The sequence below is a fragment of the Excalfactoria chinensis genome, chromosome Z (assembly GCF_039878825.1).
Source record: "Excalfactoria chinensis isolate bCotChi1 chromosome Z, bCotChi1.hap2, whole genome shotgun sequence".
NCBI lineage: Eukaryota > Metazoa > Chordata > Aves > Galliformes > Phasianidae > Excalfactoria > Excalfactoria chinensis.
Window position 1 is genome coordinate 27,144,600 of NC_092857.1, and position 15,467 is coordinate 27,160,066.

General features: G+C 36.3%; 1 protein-coding gene across 2 annotated transcripts in view; it reads left to right on the forward strand.

Annotated features, from left to right (window-relative positions):
* The window catches only part of UHRF2 (ubiquitin like with PHD and ring finger domains 2), a 75,405-nt gene that overhangs the window by 24,251 nt on the left and 35,687 nt on the right, over positions 1–15,467 (forward strand). For both annotated transcript variants that reach the window (XM_072359230.1, XM_072359231.1), the window contains exon 4: positions 8,267–8,485. In XM_072359230.1, coding sequence (XP_072215331.1) covers positions 8,267–8,485 — 219 coding nt within the window. The remainder of the gene's footprint in view (positions 1–8,266; positions 8,486–15,467) is intronic.

Sequence of the window (15,467 nt, forward strand, 5' to 3'; positions counted from 1 at the left end):
CTGTATGCAAACGATTCAGTATAACTCAAGTGTAGGTCACTTTTTCAGGGTAGATGATGATTCTCTACTGAGGCTTTTTATCAGTTAACAGAGGGGTTGCCACCCATGAGTTCCAGGCTACCCTGAAGCCCATCCAACCTGGCCTTGAATGCCTGGGCAGCCTCTGCCTGTGTCTCGCTTCCTTCTGAGTAAAAAATGTTCTCCTAACATCCAAACTAAATCTCCTCTCTTCAAGTATAAAATTTATATGTGTCCTATCACTAACAGACATGTCAGGTCTGTTTGGGATTTGTGTTGGATGTTTATGACCTGGTAGGATTTTCTTGGATGTCTTATCTTTGATGTTGTGAAGAGCCTGTCAGATAAACACTATGAGGCAGGATGCCTTACCAGTGAGTTACGTGCCCAGTTTTGTTAAGGTAGTTTAGGTGGCCAGATAGCAGTTACAACTGGTAAGGATTCCTGTAAGCTTTATCAAGTTTCTTGTTCTATGCAGGCAGAACTTAGAGTACTTCCAGCTACAGACTTGTGAAAACTTTTTTATCACTAGTTAATGTTTTGGTCTTGTTAAAAAAGACTTGGTTGTTGTTGATGGGTGATGAATTATTGGCTAACAGGAACATTTTAACATGGACTGAAGTGAGCAAGTAAATCTGAGTTCTTGTTATCCAACTATGTTCTTCAAGCTTTTGTTTATAGCTTTGATTGTCTGATGGATTTTGAAGATAGATCTACTGATTACATTAGTTAATCTTTGCTGCTCTTTCTGTACACCATTTTTCAGTGGGTTTCCCAGACTTATCTCTTTGCACTTAGTATTTCTTTTGGGTCTGGCGAGAATGCTGCAATCTGTGAAGGATCCTCATAATTAATGGTTATTAAAAAGGAAATTGAAAGCTGTTAGATGATGTTAACCATCAGAGACTCTCTACAGAGAACCACAGCTTGCTTCTTTTTTTTTTTTTAAATTTTTTAAATTTTTTAATTTTACAAGATTTATTTTATGACTTGCAGGTATTTTTGCCACTAGCTGAAAGATCAAAGGATACAGTGATTTCCAAAATGTTCATGGTGGATGCTAAGGCAGGGTTAAAGTTGCAGTATACTTTGAAGTCTGATGTTGCTGAGGAATGACTCAATTCAGGATGCCTGTAGGGTAGGATGTTTCTGAGCAGTGGATATTACACGTGTGTAGAAACTATACTGTCCTTGGATGTGATCCTACAGTAATTCTAATGTAACGAAATTCAGAAAAACACTCCGTGTAAACTGGATGTTGTGAGATACTGACTGTTGCATATAAGCAGTTACATAGCATATGCAGAGTCACATATGCAGAGTTCGGCTATGTAGTTTTGGCTTGTGTTGCCTTCACATGTTCTCTTTGAACTGAAAATAAATGTGGGGTGGACCAGGAAGAAGAGAATATGTAGATTGATGTCTGTTACAGATGTCCTTTTTGACTGTTTAGTTTACAGAGTGAATCTGAGTAATGCATTTCTGTGAAACAGGAATTGTGGTGGGTAGTTTATTTTTCAGCATTAAGAATTAAGAACATCATATTCCTCAGATTCTAGTGAGACCCCTGTTCTTACAATTTCTGTCCTGTGTAGAAGATGCTATTCCAACTAAATAAACAGGTTGTGTTTTATGTACTGTATTCCATTATGAAATATTATTACTAATTAGGACCTATAGTCACAAAGAATAAACTCAATTGCTTCTTAAAAACACTTCAGAAAAAGACATTCATTACTCCTGAAGAGGTTACAGCCTGCTTTGAAGGTAAACGCATGTAGAAATGTGCTAATACTGTACCTGTACACTCTGAACTCTCATCAGTTATTTAGTTTTCCACAAGCTGTGTAAAATGTTATAAAAATGAAGCAAACTGTGAAAAATACCACGGAAATTTTAGATTCTTAGATCATAAATTGTGTCCAGGAAAATATGGGTGTGTGTGTGGTAGCCTATAATAAAAAGGGACTAATCTCAGTGGTCTGGGACTGAGTTGAGCTCCTGTGTTTCTAAATGGAAATTGAGCTAGTAACATCAGTCTGTCAATGGTAGCTTCCATTTTGAATGGGAAGGTTTGTTAAATACTACTAAAATGCCTCGACCCACTAAGTCAGTATTGAAGTTTTAATTTTTGTTTTGCTTCTGTCTGAGAACCATTTGTCAGATGGTCTTACTGTTTTAAGTTTCTTTGCTTTTGAGGTATCTGAGTCATGTTAGGAGCGTAGGTATGTCATGCTGGCTGAAGCAGATGTAAAAATACAAACATGGGCAATGATGTTCAATTTGGACAGATGGGAAATGATGCATAATGGTTTAGAAAGAAAACGATAGGGGTAATCCTGCTGGAAATAATTCCTTTGAAATTGCTTGCTAGCTCACTTGGTCTCAACCTGCCTAAATAAAATAATGAAGGAATAAAATGCATAAATATTTTCTGTTTTGTAAAATCTTTGAACAATGTATAAGTATAGGGGGAAAAGGTGTTTCAGATATTGTCAGCGAGATTACTTCTTTCTTTAATCCTTGTATTATGTTCCCTGTTTATTCAAGACTAATCAGGACTGCAGACAGTAAGAGAAAAGTTGCCGTAGGATGCTGTATAAGAAGTAACAGTTTCCGCTGAAGCTTAAAGATTTTACTGATCCTCCTTTTTATAAGGAGAGGAGACAACATTTAAAAAAAAAAAAAAAAAAAAAAAAAAAAAAAAAGAAAGAAAAAAAGATAAAAAGGCATTTTGTTTGAAAGATGTGGAAGGCTAGCTCTCCAGAACACTCTGTCTTGCTGCACACGTTATCCATACTAACAGCGTCTTGCCTATTTCAGGCAAGTTTATTTGGTCATGTATAGTCCAGGCTATTGTTAATCTGTTAAAAATACCACATTTATGCACAATTCTGCATTCTCTTCAGGAGCTTGTGTGCATGCGTAGGTATATTAAGAAAAAGAGAATTTCATTGTGTTGTCATTAAAAGATAGGAACTTTGGTCATTCTGTATGCTTTGAATGTAATGTCTCAGACAGATGGAGATTCTTGTAAAGTTTATTATGGGCAGCTTAATCTTGAATTCCCGAAGTTATAACTTCAGGTTGTCGGAGAGCACAGAATATTTTGAGGAAGTTGGAAGGTAAAACAGGAGATGATTTGTCTCTTTAAGAACAACCTTTTTGAGAAAGTAAAAACTACAGCTCTTTCTCCTTCGAAGTGCCTTCTTAGCTGAAGAGACAGACAGAAGAATGGAAGTCTTAGACTTGCTATTTCTTTCTAAGCAAATGGTTTGAAGTTGAGACTTAATAGCTTTGTTTTCAAAATATTTATTTGTGCGCTTCACCTTAAAATGTATCAGTCTTGGATTTAATAGATGACAATTGCCATACTGCAACTTGTAGATAAACTGAATTTTGGAGACAAAAAGACATTCTTCAAGCACTAAGGGCTTTTTTTTTTTCAGAAGAGGTGGCCACTTCTTCCTCTTTCCTCATTTCCCAGGTATGTAATGCCTGATAGTTCAGTGTGGTTGAAAGTAGTAATTGTATCGCTGCAAAACATTCTTGCATCCTGATAAATGTAAAATGCTAATTCACAGTGCTGTTCACAGTCAATTAGTGCTCTCAAATTCTCGCTAGTTTTCCTTCTGTTTACTTTGGGAAATAGCAGTTTTGGGAAATTTCACTTTTCCGCTAACATTGCTTATCATTCTAGTTTGGAGAAAGGGTAGGGAAGTCTTAGTATTTTATTTTTTGTTGTTTCAGTAATTTTATCTTTCCGGTTTCAGCCGTTCTAGTGACACGTGGGGAGAGACTTGAAGGATGCGCTGAAAGTTCTTAGTGAACTGAAAACTCTTGTGCATGTTCTGACATGGAACTCTTCTCAGTTTCTCAGTATTTGAGTGTCTTAGGAATGAATGGATACCAGGAAGTGCTTGAATTTTTACTTCATTAGTAATGCTTTTCTCTGAAAACTGTCTGTGAAGTTAGGAAATCAGAGGTAAGCCTTGTTATACTGATACTACTATCTAGTTAGAAATACTACCAGGAAAACTTAAATGGAAGTAAAATTACAGGGGAATGTGCCTTGGCAGTGAATATGAGATTTCTAATGGTCATTACTCACTATAATCAGTGTTACCATGATACCTGTTGCTACTGTGTCTGCTTTTTTAAATACTAGGTGCTGAGTGTAGTGGAAAATTTGGAAAGACAAGAAATGTCTGTAATTGTTTAAAGCTTGAAATGTGTCAAATGATCATTCAAACTTCAACAGACTTAACTAGTCTAATTAGAACATGCCTGCTTCTGTTTTTAATTGAGCATTATCACAGGATTTTATAGGTAATCACTAAGTGAGAAAACACCTTTGCCAAACATTCACGTCTATCAATTGTTGATTACAGTTCTTGGAATAAGTTTTTCATTTCTTTCTTGAGGTTTGCTAAAGGCTTGAATGAGTATTAATTGCCTTTTGGTTTATCTACGTATAAACCTACAATACCAGAAAGTGGGCATACATGGTTACATATTACTCTTGCATATGTAGGCGACTAAGTTGTAACTTAATGTTTTTTATGTAGTTAATGTCCTCAACTTATAGAAAGTGAACATGGAGCGAATGGCAGTTGAGTGTGCTTTTTCCCTACTTAAGTAATCTGGCATTTGGTATGTTGAGTTTGTTGTGGAAGTACTCATTGTTTTTTACCCAATATAATGAGGAGTGGTGTTGCTGTGCTTAATATATTTGCATGTTGATTTTGAGTTGAACTCAAAATACTGTTTCACCTGTTCATTTTGGGATATAAATTATGGACATAATATCTGTCAGGATTTACCAAAGGCGGATTTGTCAGGGCATTTTGGTGTGTAGAAACACAGCAGCAGAACATTTTGTGTGTGAAACCTGATGGGGGAGTATGGGATCTTACAAGGAAAAATCTTCTCATAAACTGTTCTTCAAAAGGAAGATTTGCAAGCTTAAGGTTCTGGCCAGCTAGTGAGTGAAAAATGAGTAAAAATTCCCTCAGTGAAGATTCTGCCTTTTTCTCACTTTGGAAAGCAGTAGGTTTCTGTCTGTAAATGGGGACTCTAGATTTTACCTTCTGTATCTTATTTTGCTGGTTAGCAATCTTCTTTTTTGGGGATCTTTATCTAGATACTTCCAAGAGCAGAGTTGGAGTTGTTGACAGTGGGAAGCTTTGAAGTTATCATACAAACAGTAGGAAGCATTTTGTTCTGATTTTTCTAGGGGCACAAAGATGATGAAATGAATGAGTTTGGCACAAAATAATTGTTGATGGCTTAATATTAGTTATTTGTCCAAAGATCTTTCTGGAAGAACAGACACCAAAAAAGTCTTAATTTTAGAACACAATAGATTTATTTATTTATTTTTAATATAAAAGCTCCTATGAATAGATGCTGTTGCAAGTTACATTTCTTTGATTATTTTCTGGATAGTGTCATTGGAATTTTTTTAACGTTATTTTCATAACATTTTTATAATCTCATGGGTACTTCTTGCTTATTTTTGTGAACATAAGCATTGTCTAATTTAGAATTCTTTATTTTTCTGGTGTTTAAGACCTGTTTTCATTTCTCAGTTTAAGTACATAATTTCTTCATTTATTTACGGTCATCTTCAGACTTTAGGAAGGGTTTGTTATGATTGGAATGAACCAGTAGCTTAAACTTGGCTGTCCTAAGATTTCAGTTGCCTGTTGTACATAATGCCTTGCCTGTGTAGGTCCTTCAATAAAACAGACATTACCTCATGGCTATTTTTTGTATTGCTGTCAGTGAGTTTCTTACCTTTTTTTTGGTGGACATTACAGTCACTGCAATATGAGGTTGGTACAGTTGTAGAATAGTTCTAAGGGAGAGCTCAGCACAGTAGTGTATACCAACAATGGCTTTGCAGTACCCTCAAACTGAAGGCAAAAGCATTGCAAATTTGATAAGTTGGATTGTATGACACTGCTACTTTAGTGGTGATTCCATTTCAAGCACCTGCCTCTGCATTTATGCAATTTCTGTTACACAGGTTTTGATAATTAGAATCTGCGAGGTCTAGGTCTTCTCTCGTGCTTCTACCCCATCCAAGCTGTGTTAAATTCAGAAGAAGACGAACAAACAAAAAGAAACTTCTACAATTGGCCTCATTGTGGCCTTCCAGTATATAAAAGGAGCGTGTAAACAAGAGGGAGATTGACTGTTTAGGAAGATGGATAGTGACAGGACAAGGGGGAATTATTTTAAACTGAGACAGGAGAGGTTTAGGTTAGATATTAGGAGGGGGTTTTCAAAACAGAGGATGGGGATGCACTGGAACAGGTTGCCCAAGGAGGCTGTGGATGCCCCATCCCTGGAGAGGATTCAAGGCCAGGCTGGATGTGGCTCTGGGCAGCCTGGTCTGGTGGCTGGCGACCCTGCACTTAGCAGGGAGGTTGAAACTGGATGATCATTGTGGTCCTTTTCAACCCAGGCCATTCTATGATTCGGTGATAATTATGCACCCAGTTGCATCAGTGGGCTTTCATTCAGTTTGTTATGAGAGGACAGACTTCAAGCTGTAGTTCACAAGAACCTTATGCTGTTAATGACAGATATGCTTAGTTTATATAGAAATGTATCAAGTCACAATGTGCAGTTTTTCCAAGGCTTTGAGGTAGTCCTGTTTGCTGTAGACATGCTGGAATGTAACAGGTACTGTACTTTTGTTAGCAAGACTGAAATTTTGTCATTGCAGTTTAGCATGGCTATTTTACAAAGTCATATCAAACTGCAAGAGTGCTGGTTTCTAAAGTAATTATAATTACATTCTGGAAATTTAAGATATATTGTTCTTTGCAGTTTTTGCTAGAAAAAAAATGCTTAACAATAAGTCTAATGCATATAGGCATTGTTATATTAAATGTCTGCTGTGATATCATCTGCTACTCGTTTAATGATGGAGGGTTGTGTTGTTTTTTTAGCTTACATGCAGCATCACTAAAGAACTTCACCGTTTAGACTAGCAGTTTCTTTTTGTAGCAGGCCAGCTTCTTTCTGCTAGCAATGTTTCCATACAGTCTTTATTGTGTTGTATTAATAGCATATGTGAATATCTTACAAGCACTACTGATGCTGAAGGATTACCTCATATGAAAGCTATATTGTTAGACTGAAAAGTTAACATCTCAAATCTTAGAAAGTTTGTGGGTCTTTTCTCAGTATTCTTTTTAATTTTAGCTGTATTGCTGTCACATCACTTTTAATTCTACTAAATGAGTTGCAGTTTGGGAAGCAATTGGAGCTCTTCAGATGTTATTCATAATTGTTTGATTTTGTTTTTGTACTGATTGCTTGTGTCCTCTTGTGCTACTGTATGACATCTCTTATAAAATCTCACAACTTGTAGATAATATTGTGTAAAACCTGCCTTAAAAAAAAAAAAAGTCAGTGTTCAGTGAAAAATAACAAATTGATCAAAATTTCTTAGCTATGATATAGTGAAACATTTCTCTTTACTTTCCTTGCTTAAAGCATTGCATTTCTCACTGTATCTTTTTAGGAGAAGCTGTCAAAAGGAATGATCTCCCATTTATTTTACTAGATTTTTCTTTTTCTAATTAAGAGATAAATGTTTTTTGTTCTAGAGGTTTTAGCTTTACTATATTTTATCCCCTAATAGATTTTGTAGATAGCTATTTTTTAAACGTACGTTCATGGAATGTGTACTTGAGCTATGTCCATCACATGAATTTGATAGGCTGTGTTGGTAGGGTTTGATTTTTAAAAAGATCTCTCCTAAATATGATGCTATAATGGAAATGTAATGACAGTATGAAGGCAGGGGTAAATTAAAAGTGTGTCATGCTGAAAAAATTAATCTTTATTACCTTTTCACTCTGATTTACTTAAAATGTTGACCACACTGAGACCACATTTGGGCCATGTCCGTACTAAAACTTGGAACTGATTGTATTCTAATGAAAACAACCTGTTTTTATAGTTTTTGTTTTGTTTTGTTTGGTTTTGTTTGTTTTGTTTTTTTTAATAGAACTTCAGAAAGTGTTTTTTCCATCTCAGCTTAATCAAGTAGCTGGATTTTATTTATATTGAATGTACATTTCCAAAGGATATTAGATTTTTATATCAAGCTTTTTACATGTCCATAAGACATTTTAAAAAATTATTCTTTCCTAAAGCGTCATCTGTGACTTGTAACTTTCTGTTACAGAAGGAGTAATAACTACTGTTCTTGGTTTCACTTTTCAAGGTACCCAGAGAGTGGCATAGTAGAAATGGACATCAATAATCTTCGACCCCGAGCAAGAACCATTCTGAAGTGGAGTGAATTAAAAGTGGGTGACGTGGTGATGGTTAACTACAATGTTGAGACACCGGAAGAAAGAGGATTTTGGTTTGATGCAGAAATTACCTCTTTGAGAGAAATCTCAAGGACTAACAAAGAGGTTCATGCTAAAATTCTGCTGGGGTAAGATTTAATTGACCAACTCATAAGATCTTTACATACCATATAAATTATCTTTCTGTCTACTAGCCATCACCAGATTAAAATTAATGTGATGCTTCAGTCCCACAGCTGTCTGAGTAATGGAATTGCAGTGCACAGTTTTTAAATTGTGCAAACTATGAGTTGTAATTTCTGCATTTCATGCAATTGCTGAAGGTAATCACAAGGTTTTATGTAATACAAGATTTCACCTGATCTAGGTATGTTTGTATTTATATATTTAGTTAATTATAAATCTATATTAATTTATATCATTAATTGCGTTCAAAGATGATACATCAGTTTTCAGAAATTCCTGAGAAGCTTGAGAACTTCTAGGTATGATTAAGAGTTAATTATCTCTGACAATCAGAGTAAGTCACTGAACTGGCTGGTTAGTATTTTAAAGAATAAAATCTTGATGCAGGTACTATTGCTTACGACAGGTAAAACATGGAACTGTGGATGTACAAGTTACGTTAATTTTCATGTAGCTGTGCTTACCAGGGTGTCTTTGCTTTGCTTTGTTTTTTCTATTTGATTTTAAAAGCTTGTGTATGTTTCTTTGGGTACAGTGTTTTCTACAGAAATCTGTGTGACGTAACTTTCAGTAAGCTGTTTGCTTAACTTTGTAAGGATGAAGAGGTGGCCAATCTTGAAGAATTCACTGTAATCTTCCTCCTCCCACTAGCTTTTCTTACTCCTCTAACATTATCCTTTCTGGCATGAAAGACCTGAAGAAATTTGGATTCAGTCTACAACCACCATTATTCCAGAAGTGAGATATGTGTATTTTAAGGAATGCTTACGTGCTAAGATTGAAACTGTTCTTAAAATTAAACTCAAACTGAAGTTGACATTTCTTTTTCTACTTAAGCAATGATTGGTTTAATGAGGATGTGTGCCTTACAGTGCTCAGTGAGTAGTGTCATTGGTGTGGGAGTATGTTGCTTAAGTGAAATAGACTGATACATAAATACTCTTATTTTTATTCTGAAAAAGGAGAATTATTCTAACTGTAGGAAAAACTAATGTAGGACACATCTAGTTGGAAGAAAGACACAGACCTGTGATTGGGTGCAATTCAGTATTTCATTTTAAATACGGTCATAGGTAGTACTGGGGAATTAGAAGGATATTCTGCAAACTGCAGAAAGTATTTGCAATCTGTATCATTTCTGCAGTTTGTCAAGGAATAGTTCCTCTGTTATCTAAAGGGTTCCTTTCAATTAACTGTAGGTCCTCTCGTTTAAAAGTAAACATACAAGGTAAATGTGCTAGTATTGGTGTTGATAATCTTTACTCAATTTACATTTTGGGTATGTTGGTCTGCGAATTAAAAATCTGTCTTACTGGTTTTGATATTTTTAATATAACATCGCCATTAGTACTTATTTAACATTAGTAACTACTTTAAATAAAGGTCTAATCTAATACAAATTCTTCATGAATATATTTTAGTCATGAATTGATGATCTGCTAGTGGCTAATTATTTGTGCACTACTTAAGAACAACCTTAGTAGGTAGTAAAAAGAGGCAGCGATCTTAGAGATGCTTCAGACCTGTTCCACACCTGAGACCTTTTCCCCTTTATTTCTGGTATTATGTTAAAAGGGTCTCTTTATAAAATAACCTGTTTTGTACAAAATTGTTTAAGATTTAATACATTAATGTTGGTTGCTTGTGACAAAGATTTCATGAAGCTATTGGTACAGTAGCAGGAAGTAACAAGAACATGTACTGTTTGTGTTACTGCTTTGGAGGTGGTAGGACATACTATGAATACTTGTTCTTGATACTGTATTTGTTGACATGCATATTTCTTGGGTATTACTTACAGTCATGTCTCATAACCTAAAGGAAATGTCCTGTACAGTTTGTCATCATTAGTTCATGTTTTGAGAAACAGTTGGGTATTAGAGAACATTATTAAAAAGAAGTGAGACTGAAAAAAGGATTACCAAAGGTTTAACCACATAATGGTTTTCATTTGTACTGTATCTGCATTGCAACTAGCATTTGTAATTATAGGATGCTTGAGACCTATCCAGGCTGGGCTGAATGCATCTTACATAGAAATACTTGGGAAACTGTGGTTCTTTGTCTTCCACAACTAGGCCTGGGACCATAAGTCTTTCTTGACTGTGCACTTACAGGTCAGAATGTTCTGCATGTGTGGTACTTCAGAACTGATTTGAATTCAATTTGCAGTATGTGCCACTGTTTTTGAAAATTTTATGCCACTTGTGTAGCCTGCACTGTTTCAATTCCTTGTTCTACTTTTGAACATTTTCTTTACTGTTTACATTTAATTTCTGGTTTTGAAGTTATAGTACTTGTTTTTTCTGGCTTCACAGATGTACAGAACTTAAACATATTGCAGAACAGTGGACTAACAATGAAACAAGCCTTGCATGCTCTCCTGGATGGTATAATTTTGTGTCCAAAAATAATAATAAAAAAAGGTTATTGGCAGTTGCACCTCTTTTTTTTTTTTTTTTTTTTTTTTTTTTTTTTTTTTAAATGTTCATGAAGTATGTTACTGTTATTTTTCTGTCCTTCTTATTATATATTATGATAATCAACATGTCACAGTAGTTGTCATATCTGGTAGATTGACAGTAGTGTAGTTGCTGATATCAAGTGTTTCTTATTTAGATCTGCAGTTATATTCAGTATAGTTTGTCACTTCATGGTGTGATTCTCTACCCAAAATAATTTGCTGTTTTATTTGTTAAATTTAATATCTTTGATTAATGTTGGTAGATTTGGATTACATTCTGTTGCTTATGTGTGGAATATTGACAAGATTTATTTAGAGCTGTTTTTTCAGAGTAGCTTTCGTGAGGTATCAGTAGGTATCCTGGTAATAAGGTGCTTGCTAACAAGAACTTGCTGGCAGGTTTCTTGCACAGACATAAAAATGCCATATTTCTTGTAAATGACTAAGCTTTGAAAGAGTGAACAAATGTCTCAGTCTTCCCTCTCCTACTTATGACTTCAGTGCAATTGGTTGTCTCCTAAAGAAGAGACTTCTATGAATTAACACAGCTGTTTGTAGGAACTTTTTGGTACTCATGGTAAAGGGAAAAAGTCTTTGAAGGACAAATCTTCTTAAATGAAAGGAGTAGGCATATCCTGTGAATCTATGTCTTCCAACACTATTTGTGCAACTAACCAGAGATTTGACTTTTGATACCATCTTTACCTGAAAGCTTTTGATCCCCAAAGGGAATGAAAGCATGTACACCAACAGGCTGACAAACCTGGTTAGGTGAGTAGTGTTTGAGGTACTGAAAAAGGTTTATGACCCAGTCTTTAAAGGGTATTGGTATGTACATGGAAAGCAGAGGGCACAGGATATGGGAGTAAGAGTGATGTTGGTCTCAAGTGCATGTATGTAAATATTGTATATACAAGTTGCTGTTCAGTGTGATAACAGTGTCTGAGAGCCTGTTAGTCAGGATTAAAGGTCGAAAAGGATGACAGTGTTGTGGTAATTGACTAGATCAGGCTGAGGAAGAGGACAAAGCCTCATTTAACCTTCTCTGAATGACAAGGTACCACTTCAGATGAGGGATTTAAAATTCCTGACACTGCTGGCAGGACAACACAGCGGAAAGTAAGCAGTGGAGAATTTCTGCGTAATGTCAGTAAACTACTTTTTAACAGATAGTGGATGGGTCAACCAAATGATACACAGCTGGATCTGCTGTTTATTATCAGAACTGTCTGGAGATTAATGGTAACCTTGGCTATAACATTCATTAAATATTATCAAGTTCCTGGTGAAAGTGGGGAAGGAGTACCAGAGTACAGGCTCTCTAATAGAGAAAACATCGATTTCTTTCAGAAAACTGGTGCAACTGAGGATTTTGAACATATAAAGTTTATCTAGAGTTAACACTTGCAAGGGATATCTGTGACATCACAAAAAGCTTTTACCACTGCCTTGATAGTAGAAAGCTGAGTAAGGAAGTATGGATGTGTTTTGTAAACAGGACATATGATTCAGTAACAGCAGATACTGCCTTCATTGTCTCAGTTTTCATCAACAAGATGTTTCTGACTGCTCTGCCTAGTAAAATTATTCAAGATGAGCTACCAGCAATGGATTAGGACTAAGTCAAGCATCACTTGCTGGAACATGACCTGTGCAAATCCATGGAACTAGATGGGTTGCATCTGAGGATGTCAAAGGAACTGTCTGGTGCTTTAGCACTATTGCTCTCTAGTATCTTTGAAAAGTCTTGCTGGAAATCAGGTAAGGCCCTTTTTAGTGGGAAGAGGATGAAAGAATGCCTACATGGAATTACAAGCCGGTCAACCTCACTTCAGTCTGGGGAAAACTACAGGATGGAAATGCTTGACATTTGAAGTAACCAAGATGGACTTATGAGCTTTACTGCCTTCATTATTAAATGAGTAAGCTCCATGTCTGAGGGGAAAGAAACAGATGTAATGAACTTTAGCATTAGTAAGTCATTCAGCTGTGTTCCACAATATTTTTATACAAATTAGGGCGACGGTATCAGGGTAGATAGACAACCAGATGATGGGTTTTTAAAAAGACCAGTCTCGGAGAGCAGTGGTTAATGAGTTGTACACTACCTGTTAAGTGCGAAGTGAAGAACCTACAGATGTTCATACTGTACAGTATTTTTAACAGTGACTCAGCAAAGGCAAAACTGTGCACTCTCAACACCAAATCGTTGGAGCCTGCTGGATGCTATTGAAGATTGTACTGCAAGTCTGAGAGACCTGATAGACAGGAGGAAGAGCTGTACAAAATTCAGCAAGGATAAATGCAGGGTCCTCCTGGACCAGCAAAGGCAGAGCCTCTTGCTGATATACAGGTTAAAACTGGACTGGCTGCTGTGAAGAATCTGTGGGACTTGGTAGGTGGTTTGGGGAGCCCAAAGATACATGCCCAGTGGATGATGGCATGATGGATGATGACTAGAGATGATGGACTTAAATCACAACAAGTGAGGTAAACTGATTAAAACATTGATTAAGCAGAGAAAAATCACTCTTAAGTAGGAAGTGTTTAAAGTTAAAATATTCTTGTTTCATTACCATAAGATAAAAGCATCTTCAGTATTGGTAATATTGTCCTTTTTATAATAAACGTGGACTTGGAACCACAGTCTTTTTATATACTTCTTAGGAGGTGATTTTTAGGAGCATTTTGCAACTTAACTCTGTCTTCTCGCTGAGGAAAATAACAGAAGAGTGGGGAAAAAAATAAATAAATAAATAAATAAATAAAGGGACCACAATATTGGGAAAAACAGTATGGAAAATAATTGAAAAAGGGATCGTACTGAAATATTTGCATACACTTAAGATAATAATTAAGGGCAGAAAAGGCCTCTTGATATTGTATGATTTTAACGTGTTTTCATTTGTGTCAATTGCTTTTGTCCTGACAGTAGGTACTAGCGTAAAGAGTCTGGCTCTCCGTTCTATATGCGCTCCTTATAGAAATGTATACACATGATTAAGAGCCATCTATGAATATGCCTTCTTCCTGCAGGCTAAACATTCTGATGTCAAAAATGCTTCAGTCCTTTTAACATCTGTGTGACTGACTTTTCTCTAGAATCTTTCCAGTAACTTACACTGAGGAGCCTAGGGCTGCATATATTGAAAAAAATAATAATAATTAAAAACAAACAAACAAATAGAAAAGCCTTCTTTGTGTTGGCAGTGCTCTTCCTTAGGCAGCCCTAAAAGGGCTATTGACTTTCTTGGCTTACTAAGTCCCATTGCTGGCTTATGATCATCTTGTCTACCAGAACTTCAACGTCCTACTCTGCTAAGCTGTTCTCTAGCCAGCTAATGAAAAGCCAACTTTATTGTGATAAGAGGTACTCCGTGGATGCAAGTGCCGCGTATTTCCCTACGCTGAACATAATGAAATTTTTCTATGCCTCTTACCTTGCTTAGGTCCCTCTGAAGGGCAGGGTACTTGTTTGGTGTATCAGCCATTCCTGGTTTTATTTTATATATGAGCTTGCTGAGAATGAACTGTTTTCATCATTCTGTGATGCTGGCTCAGTATCAATGTCTGTGGTAGATCAGTAGTGTCTAGCTTCCACCTGGCTGCTCTCCTGTTATGCTCCAGGCATGTCACTGCAGACCACCATGCTAGGTAAACATGATTTCCCCTTTGAAAATTGATGCTTCACCTCCTTGTCCTTAAATCTGGAAGTGATTTCCAGTGTTATTTACTCCTCTAACTTCCTAGGGATGGAGGTGAGGTTCACCAGCCTGTCAGCAGATATTCTTTCCTCAAGATGAGTGACATTTATTCTCTTCTGGTTTGCAGGAACACTGAGTGTTACAAACTTTTGAAGATGACCAAAAGTGGCCTTGCAAAGACAAAAAGCATCTCTCTCAGAGCTTGCATGTGCAACCTATTAGATTCCATAGGCTAAACTATGTCCAGTTTAAGTGCTTCATAACTTAATCCTCCACTGATATGAAGTCATCTTTGTTTTAGGTGTTTCCTGGGATTTCTGAAGACTGTTCTTCCTAATAAACACTGAGGTAAAGAAGGCACTGAGTACATTTGCCTTCCCTCCCCTCCTCCCTTCCCACGACCAATAACTTCATATTTAGCACAGAGCATGCTTTTTCTGTAGTGTTTGCCATTTTTATACTGGTAGAGTATTTCCTTGTTGCTCTTCATATTTCTTGTGAGATTCAGCATGAAGTGGACCTTGATTTTCCCAGCTGTAACCCATGCAATTGGACAGCAACTCTCTACTTCCATAGGTTATCTGTCCTTCCACTTCTTAACTACTTTCTTTCCATATGTGACTTTAGCTCCTTGATCATCAGTGAAGGCCTCCTATGTCTTTAATTTCCTGTATGTGGTGGCGAACCTTTCTTGAGCTTGCAGAATATGATCCTTGAATATCAAGAGCTGCATCTTGTAGGATTTTTCCAAGCACA